Source organism: Apium graveolens, chromosome 5, assembly GCF_009905375.1.
Source record: "Apium graveolens cultivar Ventura chromosome 5, ASM990537v1, whole genome shotgun sequence".
In the NCBI taxonomy this organism is placed as follows: Eukaryota; Viridiplantae; Streptophyta; class Magnoliopsida; order Apiales; family Apiaceae; genus Apium; species Apium graveolens.
The window spans coordinates 18604321-18628382 of NC_133651.1; the positions used below are offsets into that span (position 1 = coordinate 18604321).

General features: G+C 35.6%; 2 protein-coding genes across 5 annotated transcripts; both read right to left on the reverse strand.

Annotated features, from left to right (window-relative positions):
• Positions 1-672: 672 nt before the first annotated feature.
• LOC141723569 (protein ANTHESIS POMOTING FACTOR 1) lies at positions 673-6290 on the reverse strand. Of its 2 annotated transcripts, XM_074525404.1 has the most exons (11): positions 6171-6290; positions 5967-6061; positions 4561-4661; positions 3739-3839; positions 3589-3655; positions 3397-3496; positions 3203-3316; positions 2964-3101; positions 2767-2851; positions 1965-2014; positions 673-1235 (listed from the first exon to the last, which is right to left on the reverse strand). In XM_074525404.1, the coding sequence occupies exons 1-11, from the start codon at positions 6175-6177 to the stop codon at positions 1092-1094; spliced, it is 1002 nt and encodes a 333-aa protein (XP_074381505.1). In that variant the 5' UTR covers positions 6178-6290; the 3' UTR covers positions 673-1091. The 2 variants fall into 2 exon arrangements, with proteins under 2 accessions (XP_074381505.1, XP_074381506.1); XM_074525405.1 differs by lacking the exons at positions 5967-6061; positions 6171-6290 and adding an exon at positions 3941-4014.
• A 5847-nt stretch (positions 6291-12137) lies between these two features.
• Positions 12138-18865, reverse strand: LOC141723570 (transcription initiation factor IIF subunit alpha). Of its 3 annotated transcripts, none has more exons than XM_074525408.1 (10): positions 18736-18865; positions 18480-18655; positions 17178-17333; positions 15542-15687; positions 15049-15428; positions 14417-14532; positions 14140-14283; positions 13267-13482; positions 12816-13022; positions 12138-12464 (listed from the first exon to the last, which is right to left on the reverse strand). In XM_074525408.1, the coding sequence occupies exons 2-10, from the start codon at positions 18648-18650 to the stop codon at positions 12360-12362; spliced, it is 1641 nt and encodes a 546-aa protein (XP_074381509.1). In that variant the 5' UTR covers positions 18651-18655; positions 18736-18865; the 3' UTR covers positions 12138-12359. The 3 variants fall into 3 exon arrangements, with proteins under 3 accessions (XP_074381509.1, XP_074381507.1, XP_074381508.1); XM_074525406.1 differs by having other exon boundaries at positions 12138-12479; XM_074525407.1 differs by having other exon boundaries at positions 12138-12479; positions 18480-18820.
• Between the last annotated feature and the right edge of the window lie 5197 nt (positions 18866-24062).

A 24062-nucleotide genomic window follows, 5' to 3' on the forward strand; every position in this document is an offset into this window, starting at 1 on the left:
GTTTTGTTAATAATTGTGTCAACTCATTTTATTTTTTAAGTTGATAAATTATTAACTTTCAAATGAATTAAGAGGACGTTAGGAAACTTTTATCTCATTTCAAATAAGCGATATCAAATGATAGGATTTGATTTGAATTGTCATTTTAAATTATCATGTTTATACTAATATTTGAATGTTCTAGATTTCATTTGATATTCAAATATAAATTCTCAAAAAACTTATTTGATCAAATCCAAAATTTCAAATGAAATCCAATTTGTCAAATGAGCCGTAACACTAGTTTAACATGATAAATCAAGAATCCCGGGACCAACGTGATTCCTACGAATATATCCCACAATTTATGATGTTTGATTACAACTTGCAAGTGTTATCTACTTATATCTGGGCTAATAACATGGGCTTTTTATCTTAATGGTTAATTACAACTTACCAGTGTTATCTTCTTATACGTGTTAGTGGACTTTTCACATAATATTGATTTTAAATCAATAACCTTAAACTTTAATTTAAGAAACCTCATGAATCTTCTCGCTCTCATCCACTAAATGGAGGACCATTAAATTTAGACAGATTTCATGTTAGAAACAAGACATATAATTAGTTGCTAATAAACAAAGATCAATGTCAAGGCAAATGACGAACAAAGATCAATGTCCAGTACCAAAATGTACAAAGGGTATTAGTTAGCCGGATGAAGAACATACATGTCAATGAAATCATGATTCTCGCTGATCAACGTGTTAGCATCTCTTCCTACTTCAAGGACGTTTCTCACTAATCAGTTAGCATCTCTTCCTACTTCAACGATGATTCTTACTAATTAACATGTGAGCATCTTTTCTTACTTCAAAGACCTCCAGCTCTGAAGCTAAACTTCTAACGGCAGACAAAATGTGGTCTCCATATTTTATAAGGCTCTTCCATATAGTTTCCAACATATTTATAAACCATACCTGAGCATATAAAGAATGAAGTCCACCTGCATCTCCGATATTCCAGAGCAAACTAATCAATTCTCCATGTTCATCATTCAGGTCACTTGCATTATATTTTACTAAAACAAGTGTTCTTGCTTAAATGATTGTCTACTTTCTCCCCACATAGGTAGCCAATTTAGACAAGTCAGGAATCCAGAACGATAGCTCAGAAGATCCTGTAACAAACATAAGACTTCCAGGAGCCCATTTTATGACAGGAGGCTCAGTCTCACTACTCATCCAACTAGCAGCCTGGATATATGATACGTCAGAGTCTTATTGTCCAGGAAAAGACTTAAAGATAAATCATCATAAATTAGAACAGAAACGTACAAAACATTCTATTCGCAAATGAAAACCATGCTTACATTGAAGAATTAGAACAGAAAAGTTATTATACCCACTTTAAAGTCTACATATTCGTTCATACTACACTACTACTCACTGCATAAGGTTTAAGTACATTGTAGCCAGTAGCATTTGGATATAAACATGACACTAACAAGACACCTTAAATATTACGGTCTGCACTAGATTGAAGGTTCCCTACTCTCATTCTCTGAAAGGTTTTTATTTATATAACTGAAGTAACTGCATAAACTCTAATGGTTTCTAACATTTCTATTAATTTCTCATGTGATATATAATTTACATAACTAGTTATTACAGTTTTTCAGAGAACTGGATACTGGATAGTATTACTAAAGCCACAGTCACTAGTAACATGTTTGAAATTCAAAGTATAACGGCCAATAAAGTATTAAATGGCTGAACCATAAATTAAGAAAACCGGATAATTTGCAAAAACAGAGAAGGTTGGGAGGTTAGGAGAGTGAAAATAATTTGAAAGGAGCAAGTGAATCATACTAAAGTATTAAATGGCTGAACCATAAATTAAGGAAACCGGATAATATGCCAAAACAGAGCGGGTTGGGAGGTTAGGAGAGTGAAAATAATTTGAAAGGAGCAAGTGAATCATACTTCTTTTCCGCTCCGAACACTCCAAGCATAGACACTACCATCACCTGAACCTGCCAATTAGCCACAAAATTAAAGAGTCAAACTAGTATCCAGAAGTTAGCAACTGAGTAAACTCATTTATCCTCTATCCTCCATAACTATACAGCTGGAACAGCTTTCTCAGTAGTCCTAAATTATTCTTGCTTTAAAGGGACAAGTACAATTCCACAATGTTATTTGTGTATAGGGGAACCCACTGCATAATAAAAGTAACTATGATGAGGAACAGAAGCACAAATAAAATGAATATTTATTTTTTTAGGTAAATAGTTTAATCATATGGAAATTAGCATATATATATATATATATTTCTACATTTAATATGTGGGGCTAGTAGTTTTGTAGTAGTCTAGTAGGTAACTATATAAGCCCAATGGTTTACGGGCCTTATTCCATTAGGTTATGTTATAGGGGTTTTCTATTGACTATATAGTTTTAAGCCAATTCATTCATTCACAAGACTTTCAACAAAATTTGAAGAATAAGTGTAGGCGCTATAGATATTTTACACCTACAACGCTATGGTTTCAGTGGAACTAGAGACCTTACTGGCAGTGGGTTCTGTCAGTTGCATATTTTTATTCTCCAAAATTAATTATAAAATTATTCAGTAGTTATCCACATGGTCATTTCATAGCTTTCTCATTATGGAATTAGTAAAATACGGATAATGTCAAGTGTCACATCTTCAGCTCAGATAAAATGTACGAGAGAAATTACCACAATAATGTCCAAACTTGTACATGATAGAAAGTATCCTTACCTGATATAACATACGATCCCTCAGGGCTGAATGATGCATCCAGAGTGGAAGTGCTAGAAACTGGCTTGACATTGAATGTGTTTACCTGATGAAAAAAATTATTAACTAAACTATATCGGGAGCAATCTCTAAGACAAATTATGAGAAACGTGTGAATCCCTTCCTTCCAGAAAAAAAGAATTGATAAGACAACTCACTAGTGCGCCTCGGAAGGAATCAAGTAGATGTATATGCCCATCCATGGTTGTCAAAAGCATATGTTTTCCATCATTGCTAAATTTGACAGCATTTGCATCAGACATATCTCCGCCAACAGAAAATATTTCAAAAGGACCCTTTCATGATTAGATTTGAAAAATTAGCATTATGTTTAAAACTGAATATGCTTTTGTGCAGGTTAACAACCACTGAACTGATATTTTTTCCAGCTACAAACCTTTTCGTAATTACGAACATCAAACATCCTTATGTATCCTCCGAAAGCTATTGCAAAAACAAGTCCTTGGTCATCATAGGCTGTAGCTGGTCTTCCTTGTACTCGTAAAAGACCCTGAAACGCACAAATAAATTGGTAAACAATTCAACAGTGAGCTACCTTTTAAATTAAGATTTAGGTAGTTCATGTCTCACTTGACATTTATCCGCTCTTTGGTCCCAGAGCAACACAGTCCGATCAAGAGAACCTGAGATAAAGTGATCTTTTCGAGAACACAAGCTAAGGGAGACAACTCTAGAAAATTAAAGAAATAAAATGTCAATTTAAATCACAGATGATTACTGTATGTAAATAAATAACTGGTAAATGTAGGGAGAGAACTGTGCCTGTCATGGTGACCTTTAAAGTACCGCAAATACTTGTTGTCATGCAATGAAAGTAGGCGCAGTGACTCTGAATAAAAATGGCATAGTAAGTTATTGTCATTATATATACAATGGTAGAATTTTGTTTTGACATACATAATACAAACATACCGTCCCAACCATTCTTTGAGGAGTATATAACAGTTGTGGGATGAGATGTAAAGCAGACCAGATCAACCCCGTACTTTTTGCTATTTATTGTCTTTAAACATCTGATAAAAAGTGGGTTTTTCTCATCAGTTTACTATTAAGAAGTCCGAAAGAGAAATTTAACCACATACTTCAGATAATGTGAAGATCACAAATATATTACATCATGGACTAGCATATCTGCATATTGTTCCTTTCTTTTCCTCTTTCTCTGATGCATATTCTTATGTAGAAAAACTGTTCGTCACAAAAGAAGCTTTTTTTGAGTCATTACAGTTCATTAACATTAAACAATAGTTTTTAGAAAATAACATCTTGAAAGGTACCCTTGCTTCACTCAATATGTAACATTTTAACCAATCAGACAGCCAATTTAACAGTACTAAAAACTACGACTTTAAGTTTCAGTATGTTACTATCCTACAGACTATAGAAACCATAAATAGAAAAAAGAGCAGAGTGCTACATGCATTAGGCATATATTGGAGTTGAAATACAACTCTACAACACAACAACATTTTCCAATTTGAAACATTTTCTTGTAAAATACATTCACCACATTTGAGGATATGAAAACACATATTAGTTACACAAAAAATTAACAGCTATTCCTATACTAATTTCCAAGAACTACAGAACATGTAGAAACATGGCAAGAGGAGAACAGGAAGATAAGAGTATAGACATCCAAGATCATTCTTCAATAAATACAAAATAAACTGAAAGTGAAAATTTATCGTCTCTTAATTATATAACTTCAAAAATTAAAAGTGAGAGGCGAACGTTGCATTGCTGATATCATATAGACGAATCGATTCATCATCACTAGCAGTCACCAGGAAATTTGATGTTTTATGAAAGTCCAATGAACTAATTCTGCCGTTCTGCCGAGGAAAAAAAGGTCAGTACTCTGATTTTAAAAATATTATCATAAATTAACAAAATAAGAAGCCTGAATAATATCAAATTAATAAATCACAAAGATAATTTAATAACAAATCTTATAGTTTAGAGGGCAGCATTAAACATAGCCTCTAAACAAACAGGTGTTATCACCACAATAATAATGATATATTAGCGTCTACTCAGCAGTAATATAAAGGTGGTGAAGCTCAGATAAGTTAGATATAATCAGTATTGTGTAGCCATACTACAAACTGCTGAATTTATCTATGATTTAGTATTCACAAAAACAATGCTTAATTTTAAATATGATCATAGTAATTTATCAAGAAAAAAAGGAACTCCAGTACATTAAATCATATCGATGTTTGATCATTTCCAAAGCATCTACTAATAATAAAGGAATTTCTAAAATTCACTTAAAACTTAATAACCTTGTGGGGGGGGGGGGGGGGGGTATACCTTACTTTCAGGTATGCAATCAACTACATCTCATTTACATTTCTTATCACTATTTCAAATACAATCCCCCTTGGTTTTAATAATTGAAATGCTGTAGCTTCACAAAGTAGAAAAATAAAATAAATGACCGCCTTCAAAATCTTTTATGCATTTCCTGGTTATTTCAGGTGCACTTGGATTGCAACCTCCAGTCTCCTCATCATCGTATTTTTTAATCAGTTAATTAGCTAGATTTTAAATATTGCTCGTGCACAAAAGAAGCTAAGCTAATATGTTCAACAAAAAATACTGGAAACAAACTAATTAAACTTAAAAATCTCTCCCTCTCCCTCTCCCCCCCTATCCCTCTCTCTCTCCCTCTCTCTCTCTCTCTCTCTCTCTCTCTCTCTCTCTCTCTCTCTCTCTCTCTCTCTCTGTTGAGTGAATAGATATATAGATAAGCATATAATATTAAACTTGTACTCTCCCTCTCTCCCCCCCCCTCTCTCATTCTCTCTCTCTTTCTCTCTCAATCTCCCATTCTCCCTCTCCATCTCTCTCTCTCCCTTTAATCTCGCATTCTCTCTCCCACTCCATCTCCCCCCCCCCTCTCTCTGTGTGTGTGTGTGTGTCGTGTGTTGAGTGAAATCATACATAATAAGCATATAAATTAAAATTTACATCAATCTCTCTGTGTGTGTGTGTGAGTATGTGTTGAGTGTAAACTACATAATTAAGCATATAAATTAAACTTAAAATTTCTCTCTCTCTCTCTGTCTCTCTCTCTCTCTCTCTCTCTCTCTCTCTCTGTGTGTGTGTGTGTGTATTTGTTGAGTAATACATACATAATCACGAAAAGCCATGCCGACTTCCATGCTTTGAAGAATCTCTTCATTGAGTTCAAGAGAAACCTTGTCTTCTCTATCAGATTGTACTCCTCCTATAAACATTAAATAAAACAAACAATTATTCATATATACAGAGCATTTTTATAAATTATCATCTATGAATTAATTAAAAAGCATAAGCAATTGTTGTCGAATCAATACCTGGCATCTTTTAACAGGATTAGAGTTCAACTCAGCAACGAGAGCCAACGACAAAATCTGTTTCTCCCTCCCCCAATTGAACAAAATGGGGGGTTTTATATATGGGGTCTTATACGAACGAGTTGGGTTGGGTTGGGCCGAGAACATATTTGTCTTGTGGACGGGTACACAACAATAAATCTAGGCATTGTAAAATTGTATAATTAAAAACACTTTAGCAAAAATAAATAAATGATTAAAAACGGGGAAAAGAATTTTAAAATTTTCTTTTCGAGTTATGCTCATAATCTTTTTTTGATGAGAGAAAGAAAATTAATCGTAGAGAAAGTTTTATTTACTTTTCTTCAAAAACTTTCTTCCTACAAATGGATAGATTTGTGTTGGACCAGGAGAATACGGCCCAAAAAATTCATAATTAAGATAATTATGGAATATAATATAAAATCCAAGAAGACCCATTTTGTAAGAAATAGCTCATTTGGGACTTGGTATAAATATAAGACAACAACCTAATTTTAAGGGGTTGGCTAATTAAGTAAAGAGATCTTTCTTAAAGATTAGTCTTAGTTATTAATAATAATATTAAGACATATCATTTGGTGCTAGAAGGAGGGGTACTTCACAGATCCAACTAGTCTCTAAACAAATAAACGGGGAGTTCAAGGCACACAGCGAAAGAATGGCTCAATACCTACCACGAACACAAGAACTACTCAAAAAGTTCTCTTCATGGAAGCTCTCGAATGTTGATAGAGAAAAAAACCAGTGGGCGGATTCCCTGGCCAAGTTAGCATCCTCCAATTTACCTGTCAATCTCGATCCGGTATATGTCGACGTCTTAACGGCCTCTGCCATCGATGAATTTTATGTCAACCAGATCCAGGATAGCCCCGACCGGCGAAAGCCATTCCTCGACTATATTATCGACAACAAACTCCCTGACGGGAAAAACGAAGCTCGCTCACTCATGTTTAAGGCAAGAAACTACTGTGTAATCGGTTCGTCGCTGTATCGACGCGCCCTATATGAACCTCTGCTCCGATGTTTGACCTCAGAGGAAGCTCACCAAGCGATGGTCGAAGTACACACAGGCATCTGTGTTGAACACCTTGGGGGAAAGAACCTATCACTTAAGATCATCAAACAAGGACTATATTGGCCCACAATTCGTAAAGATTGTGAGGAATATGTTAGAAAATGCCAAGCATGTCAACTACATGGAAGCATAAGCCATCGACCAACGGCCGAGCTCAACTCGATTCTCGCCCCATGCCCCTTCTTCCAGTGGGGAATAGATATCGTAGGGCTCTTTCCAAAGTCTAAAAATCAATGCCAATATATCGTGGGCGCAGTTGATTATGCGACAAAATGGGTCGAGGCGAAACCCCTTTCCAAGATCAGAGAGAAAGAAATGATTGAGTTTTTCATGGAGTATGTGGTATTTCGATTTGGAATCCCAAGGATTTTAGTTTCAGACAATGGCACGCAATTTATGGGGGCACAATTTGAGAAAGCTTTAGACGAATTAAAAATCCAGCATATTAAGGCTTCGATTACGTATCCACATGTCAATGGCCTTGCAGAAGTGACGAATTGAACCATCCTACAAGGATTAAAGAAAAGAATTGAAAAAATTCCCCGCTGTTGGGTTGATGAGCTCCCAAACGTATTATGGTCCTACAGGACAACTCCCCGAAGCACAACAGGCGAAACTCCTTTCCGCCTCGTGTATGGCGTCGATGCCGTCTTGCCCGTCGAGATAAGCCTAATTTCCCCAAGGGTAGAAGTCTTCGACCCTTCCCTCACGCTTGAGGGCTTGCACTTTCACAATGACTTGCTCGAAGAAACAGGAGAGGAATCTAGACTCCGCATGATCGCGCAGCAAGAAAAGACTGCAAAATACTTCAACAAAAAAGTCAAAAACAAGCGCTTCAAGGTTGGTGACCTCGTCCTTCGAGATTTCGCCGCATCGCAGCCCCCCGTTTCAGAAAATTTAAGCCAACGTGGGAAGGCCCTTACCGAGTGTCGAAGGTTGTCAGCGCAGGAACCTATGAGCTCTCACATCTCGACGGTCAACCAATTAAGAACGTCTGGAACGACATTCACCTCAATAAATTTTATCAGTGATTAGCTTTTATGTGTAATGTTTGAAACCGTAAGGCTACAACTTCCATACAAAAAATCAACCCTTAATGCAATTAGGGTCGTTATGAGATCCCCATCGAGGGACGTTTAATTTATGATAATGAAAGCTTCTAAGTTATTTTACGAAGCAGCATGCTTCACAAAGAAATGGTCCAGATTACGAATAATAAATGGTTCTTCCATATCCAAGTTACTTGTACATTCCATTTAAACACTACACGAACAAACTCAAGGACAGACGAGGTTGTAATGAACTCCAAAAGCACCAAGTAATTAAAAAGTTTCACGCTTATGTTCCTGTCACGAAAAAAATCATGAACCAGCGTAAATTTCTCGGGAAATTACCAACGAAAAAAATGTCAACCTACAAGTGGAACAAACCAATCCCTTAAGGAATTGACCAAACCCTCTCAAATAGATAAATAAACTGGAAATCGGTGAGATTAAAATAAACATCTTAAATGTCTAAGGCCGAAAGACCTCCATAAGCATGTCACACAAAATATCATAAAAGTATAACAACCAAAGTATCATCAACAAGGAACATCGTAATTCAAAGGATAGTAGCAGAAATTTAAAACTTGTACATCGTTCACGGGGCATCCAAGTCTAAAACAATCATTTTAAACTGTCACGTTCCTTCTCAACATCGCGAAGCTTTCCCTCGAGCTCCGATATCTTCCCACTCGTTGACTGCTCAGACAACTCTAATTCCCCAACACGCTTTGACAAGGCAGAATTAGTCTCAGCCAAATCACTGACCCTCCTTTCTAAATCTAAACAACTCGAACCTAGCTTCTTTTTCTCAGTCTTGAGAGCCGACACATCAGCTTCCAACAGGGTTCAGGCTTCACTACCATTATCAGCCTTATACTCTTCCAACACATGCATAAAATCGGATAAAAACTGCAGAAAGAAGCATGGTACATAGATTAAACTAAGAACAAGAATAGATAAACACAAAGAAATTCACACGAATTATATATAAAAAGATCATACCCGACCAACTCTGCTTTTGCATCTATCGACAAGCTCGTCGCGACGTCGATCTTCATAGGCAACGGAGTCCTGAGGGAGAAAAAATAGCTTAAAAGCCCTTAAGGGCACGGTCGTACCTCCAGTCCAGCGATCCGTCAGTTGAATTTCAACCCCAACAGAATCCTTCCTCGCCCGAGGGTCGACAGTGTTAGTCATCAAAGCACGACTACCAATCAGGGTTATAGTCTTGTTGACTCCGCTACCCGTCGCAACGGTCTCCACGAGGTCACCACCCTCAACATTTTCTCCCCCAACCTCTCGACGGCTCCTCTTGCGAGGATTCAAATCAGTCACACCAACATCTTGCATGACTCTCCCAGAATCTTCAACCACCTTATTCCCTTGATCGTCTAGTAACTCAATAGACACAAAGTGTCCAACACCTGATGTCCCAGCCCTCGAGGGACCGGCATGCGAGGCATCCCCACTTTTCCTGGAAGCCAGCTGCACAAGCATCAACATCGCTTTATCCATCTCTTTCTTAAACCCAGTGTTCAGAATTTTCTCTAAAGAGGCCCCGACCACTGAAACGAAATAAAAGGAAAAAAGAGGGCCAGTTCAAGACACAAAAACATTTAAGGCAAACAAACATCGAAATAAAAATAATAATCAAAAGATGGGTAAAACAAAGAGAAATAAAAATCGAAGAAAAGTTTAATCATCAAAGACTCCCCCTTACAATAATGCATTTCCAAAATACTAAGTTCTTTTAACAGAAGGTGGGTATACACCGACGTCAAACCATGGAACTCGTTCAACTGACATATGTCAAATTTCTCAATGTTGTTCAGGTAGTCGAGGGTAAGTTGGTCGACTTTCCCACATGGCTTCACAAACTCTAAATCGGGGCCCCCGATGTGTAACCACTTGGAATGATACCCGGAGTTCGATGACCGAACACTTACAATCTTAACTCTATTATAGGGACAGTCAAAATAAACCTGTCCGCCGTGGTAACGGACTGCGTATATCGAAAAAATTAACTTAAAAGAGGGAACCAGACCCTTGTCACAGCAGAAAACAACAAACCCACTAAGTTGAGCCATAGAACTGGTCGTCAACTGACTGACACCACACCCAATAGCCTCGAAAATATCCAAGAAAAAGGGATGCATGGGCAATCGAAACCCGAAATGAAACAAAATCAACGGTATCCCATGCATACCAAACTCCGACATCATCCAGACCCGCTCATCGGCCGTCGGGACCCGATAGCGATACCCATTAACCAAATCTACACACGCCTTCAACTTACTCAGCGGCGGATCCTTAGTAATATAATGACTTAAATAATTTAAACTTAATTTGTCCCCGAACTCTTGCTTCCCTAAACCCAAACTCTATTCTACTATGCGATTCATAAACTCTACGGTCCGAGGACTCAAAGGCGGCGCATGAAGTGGCCCCATAGGAATGCCCTTCAAGAAATCGTCCTCGTTTAAAAAATCAAAAGACCCACATTGGGCCAAATCAGGAATCTCCAGATGGTTCAGATTCAAAGAAGATTCTTGGCCGCCCTTCTCAAGAGGCCTTTTACCGGGATCGCGATTAGAGGCGGTTCGAAGTGAGGAAGAACTAGATTGATCCATAAAGAAATAACAAAATAGTCGAGATTATAAGAAGATAGGATAACAACCCACAAACAGAACAACCAAAGAAGATGTAGAAGAAGAGAAGAGATAAGGAAAACTTACAGGTTTATCAAACTGAAGGGTGAGTGTAATGCTCCTCCGGAAACTGTATCGGTTTAGATAGAGAAGAAAGAAGCCGAACAGCCACAACCCAATCAATACCACTCAAAAAACAAAACAAAAGAAAAACGGTATTTATGCGTTTGCAAATATATATATATATATAATAAATAAATAAATATATATATATATATAATAAAATATATAAATGAATAATTCTCATCTTCATCTTCATTTTTATTTCCTACCTTTTATTTTAACTTCCATTTACTCTCGCGCTTATTTTGTTTCATTTTTGTACAATTTATTATCTTCCCGGTTTTAGCTATTTTATTTTTATTTTGGCACAACATTTAATATTTCAATTTCAGGGATTGAAGAAACTAACATGCAAATCTAAAGATGTTGTTCTAGGGGGACAAATGTTGGATCAGGAGAATACGACCCAAATGAATCATAATTAAGATAATTATGGAATATAACCAAGAAGGTCTATTTTGTAAGAAATAACCCGTTTGTGACTTATATAAATATAAGTCAACAAGCTCATTTTAAGGGGTTGACAAATTAAGTAAAGAGATCACCTTCTTAAAGATTAGTTTTAGTTATTAATAATAATATTAAGGCATATCAATTTGTAAAGATTTTCTTAATCAATATTATGAATAGACCTAATATATCCCTTTTTTATTACTTTCTCTGTATTTTAAGTAAAACGCTGAAAAGAACATACTAAAAGTGTTAATAATTTATACAATTCTGTTTTTTTTGTATTTATGTATATAATTTTTGTTGGTAAAGAGAAACGGTATCTGTAAAGAGAAAAAATTGCTGTTATTTCAATTTTATTTTTCCAAGCAAGTTTCGTCCGGTTAAATATTTGTATTCTTTAAAATAAATTCAAAATTTTGTAATGAACCACTAGATAAACATACTCTATTTTGATATCTTGAGCATTTTATCTAGAAATCAAAAACAGAACAAACAGTTTTATCAATTGAGCCCTCCCTAAAAGAAGATTTTTGAATTTTATCAAATGAGCCCTAGTGTTGATTCTTGGATTTATATTTTCATCACAAAATAGGAAACAAAATTTTCTGTAACAAATTTTATACACCTTTCAATTGTACGTTTACTATTATTATCCCAACTCCCAAGTTTAGCAAAGTAAAAACACCTACCAAGTACTGAGTTTACAAGATCAAATCAACTTGCAGTGAATCGAAATATAGTTGACAATAGTACCCCCTCAAGACTGCAACATTAAAACTGCCTTGTTGAAAGATGAGTTTGAAATTAAGGCACAACATCACTGCTAAGCATCAGGTTTCATTTCTCTCAAAACTACAAAGCTTTTCCCACTGGCGGTTTTCTGTATCTTTGAAATTCTCCTTAGTATAAGCGCAAAAGCATTCTTGTCCTGCAAATCAGAGCCCTAAAATCTTGTAAATTGTCAAGCAGTGTTAATAACTAAACCATGCACCACCTTTGAATCCTTTTTTTTTGTATTATGTTTTTCTTTACTGTTTTCTTCCGTTCCTCTTTGCAAGTAAATTACAGTACTACTATACTCTAGGAAAAGGAAGTATCAGCATGCTAGCATATGTGTGGTAAAAGAATCACATGCATTAGAATGAAAGGTGTTTCAGCTGCTAATTATAATGAGAACAGATTGTTCATCGAAGACTCACTTTTCCTACATCCCTTGTATGATTTACCTTCAGGAATAGCACTGAGAAAGCTCTGATAAATTAAATAATTAACAACATACCTCTTTGCATTTTAGTCTAGATTTGAACTTGGCGACAAGATCTTGTGTGGTCACCGGTTTTTCCTGTGTCAAGACGGCCCTTATTTCATCTTCCGTGACAGGACCAGTAACTGCTGACCCGGATTCGACGGGTGCTGAAGATGAACCTTTTTTGGGCACATTCCTTTTTGAAATGGAGACTGGTTCTTCTTTAACGGGTTTAACATCCTAAAAAGGATTCAGATATAGAGCAAACAATTAGCTAAAACACAACAATTATCTACCCTACCTAGGTTTGCTTTCTATGTAATGTGATTCTATTACTATCATTTATCACCAAGGTCAAGTCGATGGTCACCTTTTCCATCTAAGAACAAAAAAAAGCTTTGTTTAAACCCTAAGGCGCTACATACTAGATCCCGAAAGCAGGTATTAAGCATAAATTTAAACAAGGACGCAAGCGCAAACCTACATTTTCTGTCTTCGCTTTTTTAGAAGGAACAGTTATAGCAGCCTTTGCATCATCAGCAGACACCTTTCTCTTTCCCTTTGCAGACTTAGAAGTAGAAGAGGTCCCGCGAGCAGGTGTTGAAGAAATAGGTTTCAAAGGACTGTTATCAACAGGTTCTTCTTTGGGAGCATCCTTCTTCTTTGGAGCTAGTATAGGGGACGCTGAAATTTCATCTTCCTGCACAAACCAGAGAAACTCATCAAAGCTGGTATTAAAGATACCATAAAGAAATTTTGAGTTTGTTTGATGTTGTGAACAGGAATCAGGATGTATGCTAGAACATAGCTCAACATAGGCGCTCAACTAGGGACAAATTTTATTTTTTGACATAATTGACACACTTCTTTCAACTATCTTCTACAATCTTTGTATTTTATTTCAGAAAGTACCAAAATTATGTTGGTACTAGCAACGCCAGGCGACAAGCTTATGCCGCTGGCGGCATAGGCAACAGCAAGCATTTCCTTGCTAGAGTTGGGAACTTCATATTTAAAGAAACGAACGATGTTAATAGTAGATATCATTATTTATTTAAAATCTTACTTCCAAAATGTACAGCAACCCCGAGTGTTATTTTCAAGATTGTACAGCTTAAGGACTATCTTTTTAGCCATGTTTAAGAGATGATACAAGCACTACCTTGTGAACCAAAAATTTATTATTAAATTCTTTTCTTGACATAACAATAATTATAATATCGTCTCCTCGTTTTCCTTAAAAATCTACAAAAATTGTCATCACACATCATGAAATAATGAAACCTGGGCTAGTGCTGCTGTATTATATTGGTGTAGTGAGAACATTTCCCTTTCTTAAATAATAGTAGACACTTACTTCGTCATCATCATCGTCATCGTCGTCATCATCCTCTGCATCAGATTCATTTAGCCCATTTGTTCGTCCCAGCAATTTCTTCAACTCTTTACCAGAGTTGCTCAATCCACCCTCCTTTTCTTCACCTTCTTCGTCCTCTTCATCCTAAATGCACATAAAATAGCAAATGTATTTCAACACTTTAAAATAGCAAATGTATTTCAACACTTTAAAATAGCAAATGTATTTCAACACTTTAAAATAGCAAATGTCTTCAACACTTTAAAATTAGACAGACCTGCTTAATTTCTGGAGGAGCTGGAATTTCAGGGCCCAAATCTTCACGCTCCTCGGGATCATTTTCTACACGTTCGTCGTCATCTGTGAATATTTCTTCATGCTCCCAGTCATCCCCTAATAATAGTCAACACCAAAATTTTAAAATCTGGAGCTCTATCAAGAACTATTATAGAGCGTTTCACTTAAAAGCTAAATTAGAAAACCCCAAAGTGAATTTCATGAAATGCAAACCACCAAACTATTATATCATGATCAGTTTAAATCATCTAGGGTTACTGATACTGAATAGTAATCTAAAACAAAACCATAATTATTTAGAATTCAAACAATTGGTTGGCAAGACTTCATACTTCACTGCAAACTAAAAAATCTTAAGGCTGAAAAAGAGAGTATTAAGTACAAAGCTTATGCCAACACATAATTTTACAGAGGCAACCGGCAAAGTTTCTTACTGAAATAAGTAATATTGTACACATGTGAAGAAACATAACTGCATGATAGGACACTACCTCTGCCGGGGGGGGGATAAGAACTTCACACATTAATGACCATATAAACCCATATAGATAAATGTGATCCAGGAAGTTTCATGTGTGTAACAATGTAAACATGTATACTACACACACTCACCTTTTTCGATATCATCATCATCAAAATCAAAGTCGCCACCTCTCGGACCTTCTTCATCATCATCACCACCACCACCTTTCCTGTTAAGGCCAAGTCTATTTTTCCTTGCAGACTCTTCTTCTTCATCTTCCTCACCCTTGTCCGAGACATTAGCTTCGTCATCATCATCACCTGTAGTTTTTTTACGTCCTCTTCCCCCTCCAGCTCCGCTCTCTTTGTCATCAAACTTTTCGACTTCACCAAAAGCAGCAGCCCCATTATTTGCTGCCTTCATCATCCATCTTTCATACCCATCTGCTGTTTTCCGTCTATTTTTCATTTTCTCTTCTGCTTCTTCCAGGGTAAGTTGCTTATACTGTGCAACTTTGTTGAAATTGTACCTAAAGAAAGGCAATGTAGATGATATAGACATAACAGTCAAACTTTATTCACAAAGCAAAACTATCTATAACTACGAGCTATACAAAAGAAGCCGCATTTAGATCCCGCATACCATGAACCAGCAGGAATTGCAACAAATTCCTTTCCTTGCAGCATTAGTAGGTAATATGTTGCTGATGGTGCACCCTCGAGCACACCATGATACTGAAATTGACCAGTTTCATCCTCTAGGAGCCAAGGTTTGTTTTTGTATTTCTCCTACAAAGTAAAATAACAATTTTACTTAATTATAGAGTCCAAACACAACTACAAAAAACAACTTTGATGAGCACTTATATACACCAAGAATTAATAGCCTTTTGATAACTATAATTATGGCATTTGCTCGTATGACCAAGGTTTTCACGAAGACAGCTAGTCATCATGTCAAGATTAAAAATAAACTCGAACAACAGAAACCCGGATACAAAATCAAAAACAGGTGAACATCAGTTTTTGTTCGAAAATCTTATAGTCAATTATAATACAAAGTTACAAATGGATTTTATTTTGTTTTAACACAAACATAATTCTTTCTATTACTTTTAATTTAAACAATGAAATTGACGCTTTCATTAAATAGTACATCCAACAAATTTATGTATATGGATGAACAGTAAACTTATAACTATTAGTCGGGCGACTTGTTGACTAGTCTTCTTGAAATACTCAAGCGTCTTGGCACGGCTTGGCAATAACCATGCATATGACTATAGGAAGTATGCATAAATGAATCTAAGAAACATCATATCACACTAAACATGGTTCAATGCAACTGTCATGCTGAATCTGAAGCACATATTCAACGAATACCACTGATAATCCGCTAAGAATCAAATATATAGAAGTGGACTCTAAGAGAATATTTCTGTACATATCTATTCTCTCTCTCTCTCTATATATATATATATATATTTAGAGAGAGAGAGAGAGAGAGAGAGAGATTAGTTGTAAAGGCAATCTGAAATGCGTATCCTAGCTAGAACATTAGTAATTTACACAGACAAAGTTGGTGATAGTTCTCATCTTGAAAACACCTTTTAATGAAATCCTATTTCACAAATAACATAATAAATGCAAATAAACTCTAAAAGTTTTAAAATTTTAACACCAACTAGCTTTTCACTTATCCCCGTTGTTGACTTCAACTCTGACCCTATTAATGACTTTTAACTGATTCACATACATAGGAGTGTAGGACTGAATATGTTCAACAAATCCATGTCCAGTTCAGTTCAAATATATTATTCTTCCAACACATAGGAAAGTATAACCTGGAAATAATTGGGTGTTAACACTTGCTACCATTTCTCTTCTAGATATTGGTATGTACAGCTAATTAATAACAACAAAATTCAAAAAACTATAAATGGATTTTACGGAATTTAGTTCCAATATTGATAAGTAATAACCATAAAGAAAAGAGTGTGCGTGCGAACGCACACAGACATATATACATACACTTCAAGCTTATCAAACCCCGGTGGGGCCAAAGCCTCCCCTAGTAAACAGCTTAGAAATATCAACAGACGGTAAGAAGCATGCATAATTAAAAGCTTGATAACCAAAAATAAAGCACTCCTTGTAAATACAATAGAAGGCTTATCACGGAATCTATATGCCCTTAATGCTAGTAATACTAATCAACAAAAAAGTTTATAGATGAAATAAGAATAAATGTCACATTTTAAGTAACAAAAAGGCGGTACCTTCAATGCATCACTGAGTTGGCGCCCCTGTACCCCTTCCTTTTGAATAGACCATTTCTCAGAGTTCTTTTTCTTTGAAAAATTTGGTAAACCACTCACAAATCTACCAATGAAATAATTCTTGTCGGTGCTAGAGCAGGCCCGGACATTATATTCCTGAATTGATCACATACAAAATTACACAGTGGTGAGGGTACGTTTCAATAAATCTGAAACAGACTTATATAGGTCACGAATTGGTGATTCTTGAGGTAATGGTAAGGTTTAGCACATGCTGAGACAATGTGCAACATAATTATCTGCAGTGCGCAATTTAACAGCCTACAAACTTATTTATTTTGTGTGTGTTGGGGGGGGCCGAAAGCATGCACTGGTTATCTTTTCTCCTTCGATGTTTAAGGAGAGATTTCCATTCATTTTGATGAACATTCTCATGTCTCAATGGTTATCTAATACTTACTATACTGATACTTTATATCAAAATTTGGTGTATGAGGTAAACTAGGATAAACATTCAGAGTATAGGCTCAATAACAGAGTTCATATGTAAGCGTTACTATTATACATAGAAAACATCGTTGGAACCTAGTGAGGTATAACAACTGACTAGACCCTTCTAATTTTCAAAAAAAGGGAAAAACCTGCAAGTTACAATCATCACAACTGCCACAAGTTGTTTCAATACTAGTTCAAAATCACAACACATTCCTACTCTGAAACAAATCATCATCTCTGAGAGATAAAAATTCAAAAAACTAAACAAATGCAATCAGAGCTGAAATAGACCTAAATAATAAAACACAATAAAGCCTCATTAATCAACTCAATACAAGTAGGACTTTGTGTGGTTGTGTATATATATACAAATTAAAATACATACATTTAGCTAAACTTCTCTTAATAAAGAGCCTCGATTACCAGAGAATTCAGTTATTATTTCATTAAGAATTAATTTATCTGGATTTAGCTGTACATATACATATTCAACGCATACATTTCGTTAAACCTCTTTTAGCCTTGAGACCGGAAAATTCATTTATTACTTTATCAAGTAATAATTTATCGAGATTAAACTGTATACAAACATATTAAACGCATACATTTAGTTAAACCTCTTTGAATAATTAGGGAGAATTCAGTAGTTAATCACGTATTAATATATCCAGATTACGCTGTATATAAACAAAAATTAAACGCACACGTTTAGTTAAACCTCTTTCGATAAATATCACAGCCTCGAGACCGGAGAATTCAGTTATTAATTCATCGAAAATTAATTTATCGAGATTACGGGGAACAAACCCTAATTAAACGAGTGATGGGGGCACCGCAATCGTAGCACTTAGTTCGCTTCTCAGCCATTGATTTGCCACAAGAAACGCATAGAGTCAAGTGCTTGCAATTGCTTCCGTACAATTCACTCATCGATCCGCATCCACTACACGCCGAGTTCAAAATCAAATCGCCTGACATATTGTCTGTATGTAAAATCACAACACGATTAGATTATCAATTATCAATTTAAAAAACAAAATCAAACGATATTATATAAGTGTACATAGTTATGTGATATGATCAGGACAATCGCTTTCGCGGCTGTCAGTCAATTGATAATTTTGCTTGTTTTGTTTTGGTTTGCGATGCACAATTTTACATACATACAGGGAAATATATACTATATAGCATTTTTGAGATGGGTTGCGATGATTTTGGACATGGGCTTGTTTTGAAATTATACGTGGGCTTGATTTAATGGTGTTTAGCAAATGCCCCATTTTTTATATTCATGGCCCAAAATTTCTCATTTTCGATTTTCATGACCCAAAATGTCCCATTTTCAATTTTATATTTCGAAATGCCTCATTTTTAATTTTCATGATCACGTTTGTTCCATTTTAGATCCTAAATATCCCGCATATATGCACTTTAATCTGCCACAACACACATATACACATTTTCATGTGACACATCATCCTGATTCGCTATTTTATGTAACATATCATGTCCTTGATTTGCCATTTGGCAATTTTTTTTAAAAATGTGTTGCGACATTAGAGTCAACGCATTTGAAGGGTAGGGAGGGATCGCCCCGCCCCTGAGTCATGAACTACATTTATAGTGAATCTCAGTGCAGTGGATCTTGCTTCCCGTAGAAGTGGACTCATCTTTATCATAAATGTTAAACTTAATAGATTGAGACAGTAGCGTAGAGAAAGGGATATATCGAGAGAATATAGTACAAATATTTGCGCTTAAATCACTCTCCATCAATTACATCAATATTTGGCTACTATTTTATTTTTGATCAGGTATATTTGCGCTTATCACACAATCGCCCAGCTTAACAGGTAATATCTTCCTCCATCCAAATCCCCCTCCTTCCAAATCTCTAATCCCCCTATTCTCTCTCCCCTTCCTCGTATAGTAATTTTGATCTTCCAACTTATAATTTCCTTAATAAAAATCGCATCCCTTTTATTTCAATTATAAAAATATTTCAATTCATAATAATAATTTAATTCAACTCATTTGGTAAGGGGATGATTTATATACTCGTGAAGATTACTAATTACTCTATTGCTAGTCTTGTATTATGCCCAAAATTTGGTATAAAAATTACCCGGGTCGGGGCAAAAATATCAAAATTCAAGTAAAATTAAGGGATTGCCCTCCTCCCTAAAAAGGAAGGGCGCGCCTTCCAAAACTTACACCTCAGAGACGTCCTAAGAGTTAGGGCGTGCCCTTTGTAGAAAGGGTAGAAGAAGTCAAAGGTTGATGACAAGGGTAGAACATACAGAAATGTTATGGTGCGCCCTCTCTGTTAGCTTGGCACAAAAGACGACTTAGATATACTTGGATGAATTTTCTGGATACTTCAGAAGGGCGATGGGGATCATTACTAATGTATTTTTTGCAAGTACTCTATTGAAGAACTCCTTCTTGTAATGCAACCACATGAAAGCGATGTCCGGAGGCAGAGACCTCCGGGCATATGCTGCACGGAAGGCTTCCTCATGTAGTCAATGAGTGTCCTTATTGGGGATGAGGAATAAAACTCTGGTGTGTGCTTCAGGAGCTCTGTCTCTGTATTCAACCGGTGTCCTCGTTGGAAAACTTCGGAGTATCCTGTATTTTGCACCCAAAAGCTTGGGATCACTTATCTTGTAATCTGGTAGGGGCTCCTTATTCGGTGGACAAAGATGCGTCCAATATTTTGGGTAAATTATGGCTATACCTGCATCCACGGACTAGATAAACAACTAATAGCAGGGGTTATTCTCGACCGGGGAGATGCCTTTGTGGTTATGCCTCATCAGCGGACATTTCTAAAACTAGTAAAAGTTGGTTTTGAGTAGGTTTCCTACTAGGCCTCGGGATGAGAAATCTAAGCCAATTAGGTTTCTTATTCCCCAAGAACTATGTTGGCTTGATTCCCTATAAATAGGGATATGTCGACAAATTATAAGGGGTCGAAAGTTGAGAGTGCAAAGGAGCCACCACCAACCCTAAGCAATCTCAGACACCAGTAAACACGAACACCACACCTGTTTGATTTTTCAGCAAAGAACCACCGTCACGGATCTTATTTCCGGTGACGTACCTTGAATTTTATAGCTACCAAATTCCTTCACCAACATCTTATACTGCCCACAAAATTTTATTTACTTGTTTACTCATTGCCTTATTTCTTGTAATCAAGCAATTATTTTGTTCATTGAAATAAAATGTTGCTTAACACTTGCTGGTTTGCTATTTTTTACATATTCATGGTGGTTCAGATTATTTGTTATATGTTTGAATATGCACAACTTGTGTTTCAGGACTAATTGTGTAATTTAATTTATTAGTGATATTTTGCTCTCTTGTATTTTCTTTTGTATTATCTTATTGTTTATGATTCAAAAAGTCGTGACTCATTTGTTGTCACAAAAAAGAGCAAGTGGAATTGAAAGCCGAGTGATTAGCGGTGATGTTGTAATGGTTCAGTTCTTGGGTTGGGGTGTTTTTTCAGTTACAAATTTAAAAGAATGTTTTAATGTTATTGACTAAATTGATGCATGCCTTACTCATTAATCTTGTAACAACTTTGGTAGTTAATTCTTCGGTTATGTTTTTAAAACTTTGAAATTAGTTTTAATAGCATTTAATGAGGTCTTTAAAGTATCAGTTAATATTTTAAATGATAATTAATTCATAAAATTTTAAGTGAATTTTATTTAAAACTGGTGTCTGTTTGTGCAAGACATGCCTGTATAATAACAAGGCTAAGTCATATTGACAGCCCTAAAATTAAGTTGTTTGATAATCAATATTTGTATTCTGTAATTGTATTTCTTGAGTCTATAAAAATGTTTTGTAGATTAGATTGAAGGATTTTTTTGTGAACAGTTTTAAGCTAAGGAATAAACTCTGGAAGAAGATCAAGTCTTGATCATGCCTCGGAGAAAAGATGTAGCAACTTGGAGTTGAATAATTCTGTTCTAGGAAAAATGTTCTAAGTCAAGATATCGACAAGTGACATATCAAGGTATATCGAGTAGTCAGTCGAAAATTCTAAAATGACTTGTAGAGAAGTTCAAAATGACTTTTAGAGAAGTCTTAGAGATATCGACAAGTCAAATGAAGATGTAGAGAACTGGAGATATCGATAAGTCAATTTCTCATATAGAGATCTCATAGATATCGATAAGTCAAAATGTGTATATAGAGATCTCAGAGATATCGACAAGTCATTTCTGCATGTAGAGATATCAAAGATATCGATAAATCAAAATGTGTATGTAGAGATCTCAGAGATATCGACAAGTCATTTCTGCATGTAGAGATCTCAGAATATCGACAAGTCATTTCACATATAGAGAACTGGAGATCTCGACAAGTCAAATATACCTATAGAGAACTCAAGATATCGATAAGTCATTATACTTATTGATATGTCACTTCTCTGTAGAACAAATGGAGGTCTCGACATACTATCTCAAATTCAGAATACAGACGAGTTCAAGATTATCAGTCAACAAACAATTCATTCACTGAATTGGAAAGTCTATAAAAGCATCTTGAAGAACATAAGATCAAGGGCCAAGATTCACTGGACAAAGGATTGTCACAAACCTGCAAGATTCTACACAGATTTACTAACACCGGAAAAGGAAATAGAAAGATTGCTCTAGAAATTGGTTTAGTACATTTTAGTACAAGTTTTGTAAACCCCCGTTGCTAGTCCATAAAGCATGTATGAGTCCTTAGTTAAATGTAACAAACAGATCTAGAAAATACTGTATTCTCTTAAGATAGAAGCTAAGTTCTTATTTTTCAAGAACACAGATTTGTAGCAAGACAAACTTAATTAATACAATTAAGTGAGTTTTTGATATTGTGTCTTGTGTGTTTTACTGTCAAGCATTTTATCTCTACAATTCTAAACAGCTTTGTTCACCAATAATCCAAACTGTTTTAAAAGCCAAATAAAATCCAAGAAATACATTCAACCCCCCTCCCTCCGTGTTACATTTCTTTGAATTCAATATCTAACAAGTGGTATCAGAGCAAAATCTGAAAGAAGAATGAGTGCTCAGAAATTAAGCAGTATCAAGATACTTGTCTTTGACAAGATCAACTACACACTTTGGAAAAAAAATGATGATGTTCATAAGGATGACCAATCTCAGGTACATTCAGGTTCTCAAAAATGGACCTTTCATTCCTATGGAAAGGGTTCCAGAAGCCACAGATGGAGACATGGTCATACCAGCACATTATGCACCTAATGATCCCTCAACCTATAAAGAGCCTGAAAAGGAAAAGGTTACACTGGATAGCAGTTTGCAACTCATATTAATTGAGTCTTTTGATAATATAAGGTACAATAACATTATCAACCGTGATTCTGTTAAACAGATCTGAGAGAAAATTGAGATACTGTGTGAGGTCACAGAAGAAGTTAGGTCTAACCAAAGAAGGACCTTGGTGTCACCGTATGAGGGTTTTATGGCTAAACCAAAGAAAAGTATAACTGATATTTTTGAGAGGTTCAATAAGTTGATAAATGACTTGCAGCTTCATGACAAATACTATGAAGTTGAAGAGGTCAATCTAAAATTCTTGCTCACTTTTCGTGACCATTTGGAACAAAAAATTTCTGCTATTAGAGAAGGAAGAGACTTAAGCAGAATGAGAAGTCTTGTATGGAATCTTGAAGACTTATGAGCTGAAAATGGTACAAAAAAAGTCATTGCAAGGACATGTTGTTGATGAAACTAGTGCCTTGGTTGCCAATGACAGTAAGTCATCTGATGATGAACTAGAAGCTCAAACTCCAGTTGTTCAAACTGTTGAGCAAAAATATAAGGAGCTACAGAAGCAAGTCATACTGGAAATAGAAGATGATAAATTCTACACCCTTGATGAACTGGATGAAATGGACCAGTCAACGTCTTACCTTGCAAGAAAATTTTCTAACATAAAGGTTAAGAAGCCAAAGTTTTTTAAGAACAAGGGACAAACATCCAACAACAACAATAATTGGAATGGAAAAACATATTTTAACTTAGTTGGAAAAAGTGGCTACAGAACATAATCTATTGACTGATCAAAAATAAGATGTTATAATTATGTTGAGTTGGGTCACTTTGCCACTGAGTGTAGAAATCCAAAGAATATGAAGAAAGACAAAGCTTATTTGTAGTTGGAAGCAAAATATGAAGCTCTCTTGAGAAAGCAATAGGGAAAGGCTTATATTTCAGAAGGCGAGATTTGGGATGATACTTATGAAGATGATGACAATGAAATGGCTCTAGAGAAAGAAGAATCATCTGCATCTAAATCAGAGGTACCAACTTTAACCATAATTTATTTAAATGCAAGTCGATATAAAAAATTTAT

Excerpts from the sequence above, each read along its gene's own strand:
- LOC141723569 (XM_074525404.1), bottom strand. Across the intron at positions 4,662-5,966 it reads GCATGGCTTTTCGTGATTAT|AACGGCAGAATTAGTTCATT; the intron begins GTATGTATTACT and ends TTTCCTCGGCAG. Across the intron at positions 3,102-3,202 it reads ATGTTCGTAATTACGAAAAG|GGTCCTTTTGAAATATTTTC; the intron begins GTTTGTAGCTGG and ends TAATCATGAAAG.
- LOC141723570 (XM_074525406.1), bottom strand. The coding sequence starts at position 18,650 with ATGTCAGGCGATTTGATTTTGAACTCGGCGTGTAGTGGATGCGGATCG. Across the intron at positions 15,429-15,541 it reads GCAATTCCTGCTGGTTCATG|GTACAATTTCAACAAAGTTG; the intron begins GTATGCGGGATC and ends GCCTTTCTTTAG. Across the intron at positions 12,480-12,815 it reads CTAGACTAAAATGCAAAGAG|GGCTCTGATTTGCAGGACAA; the intron begins GTATGTTGTTAA and ends ACAAGATTTTAG.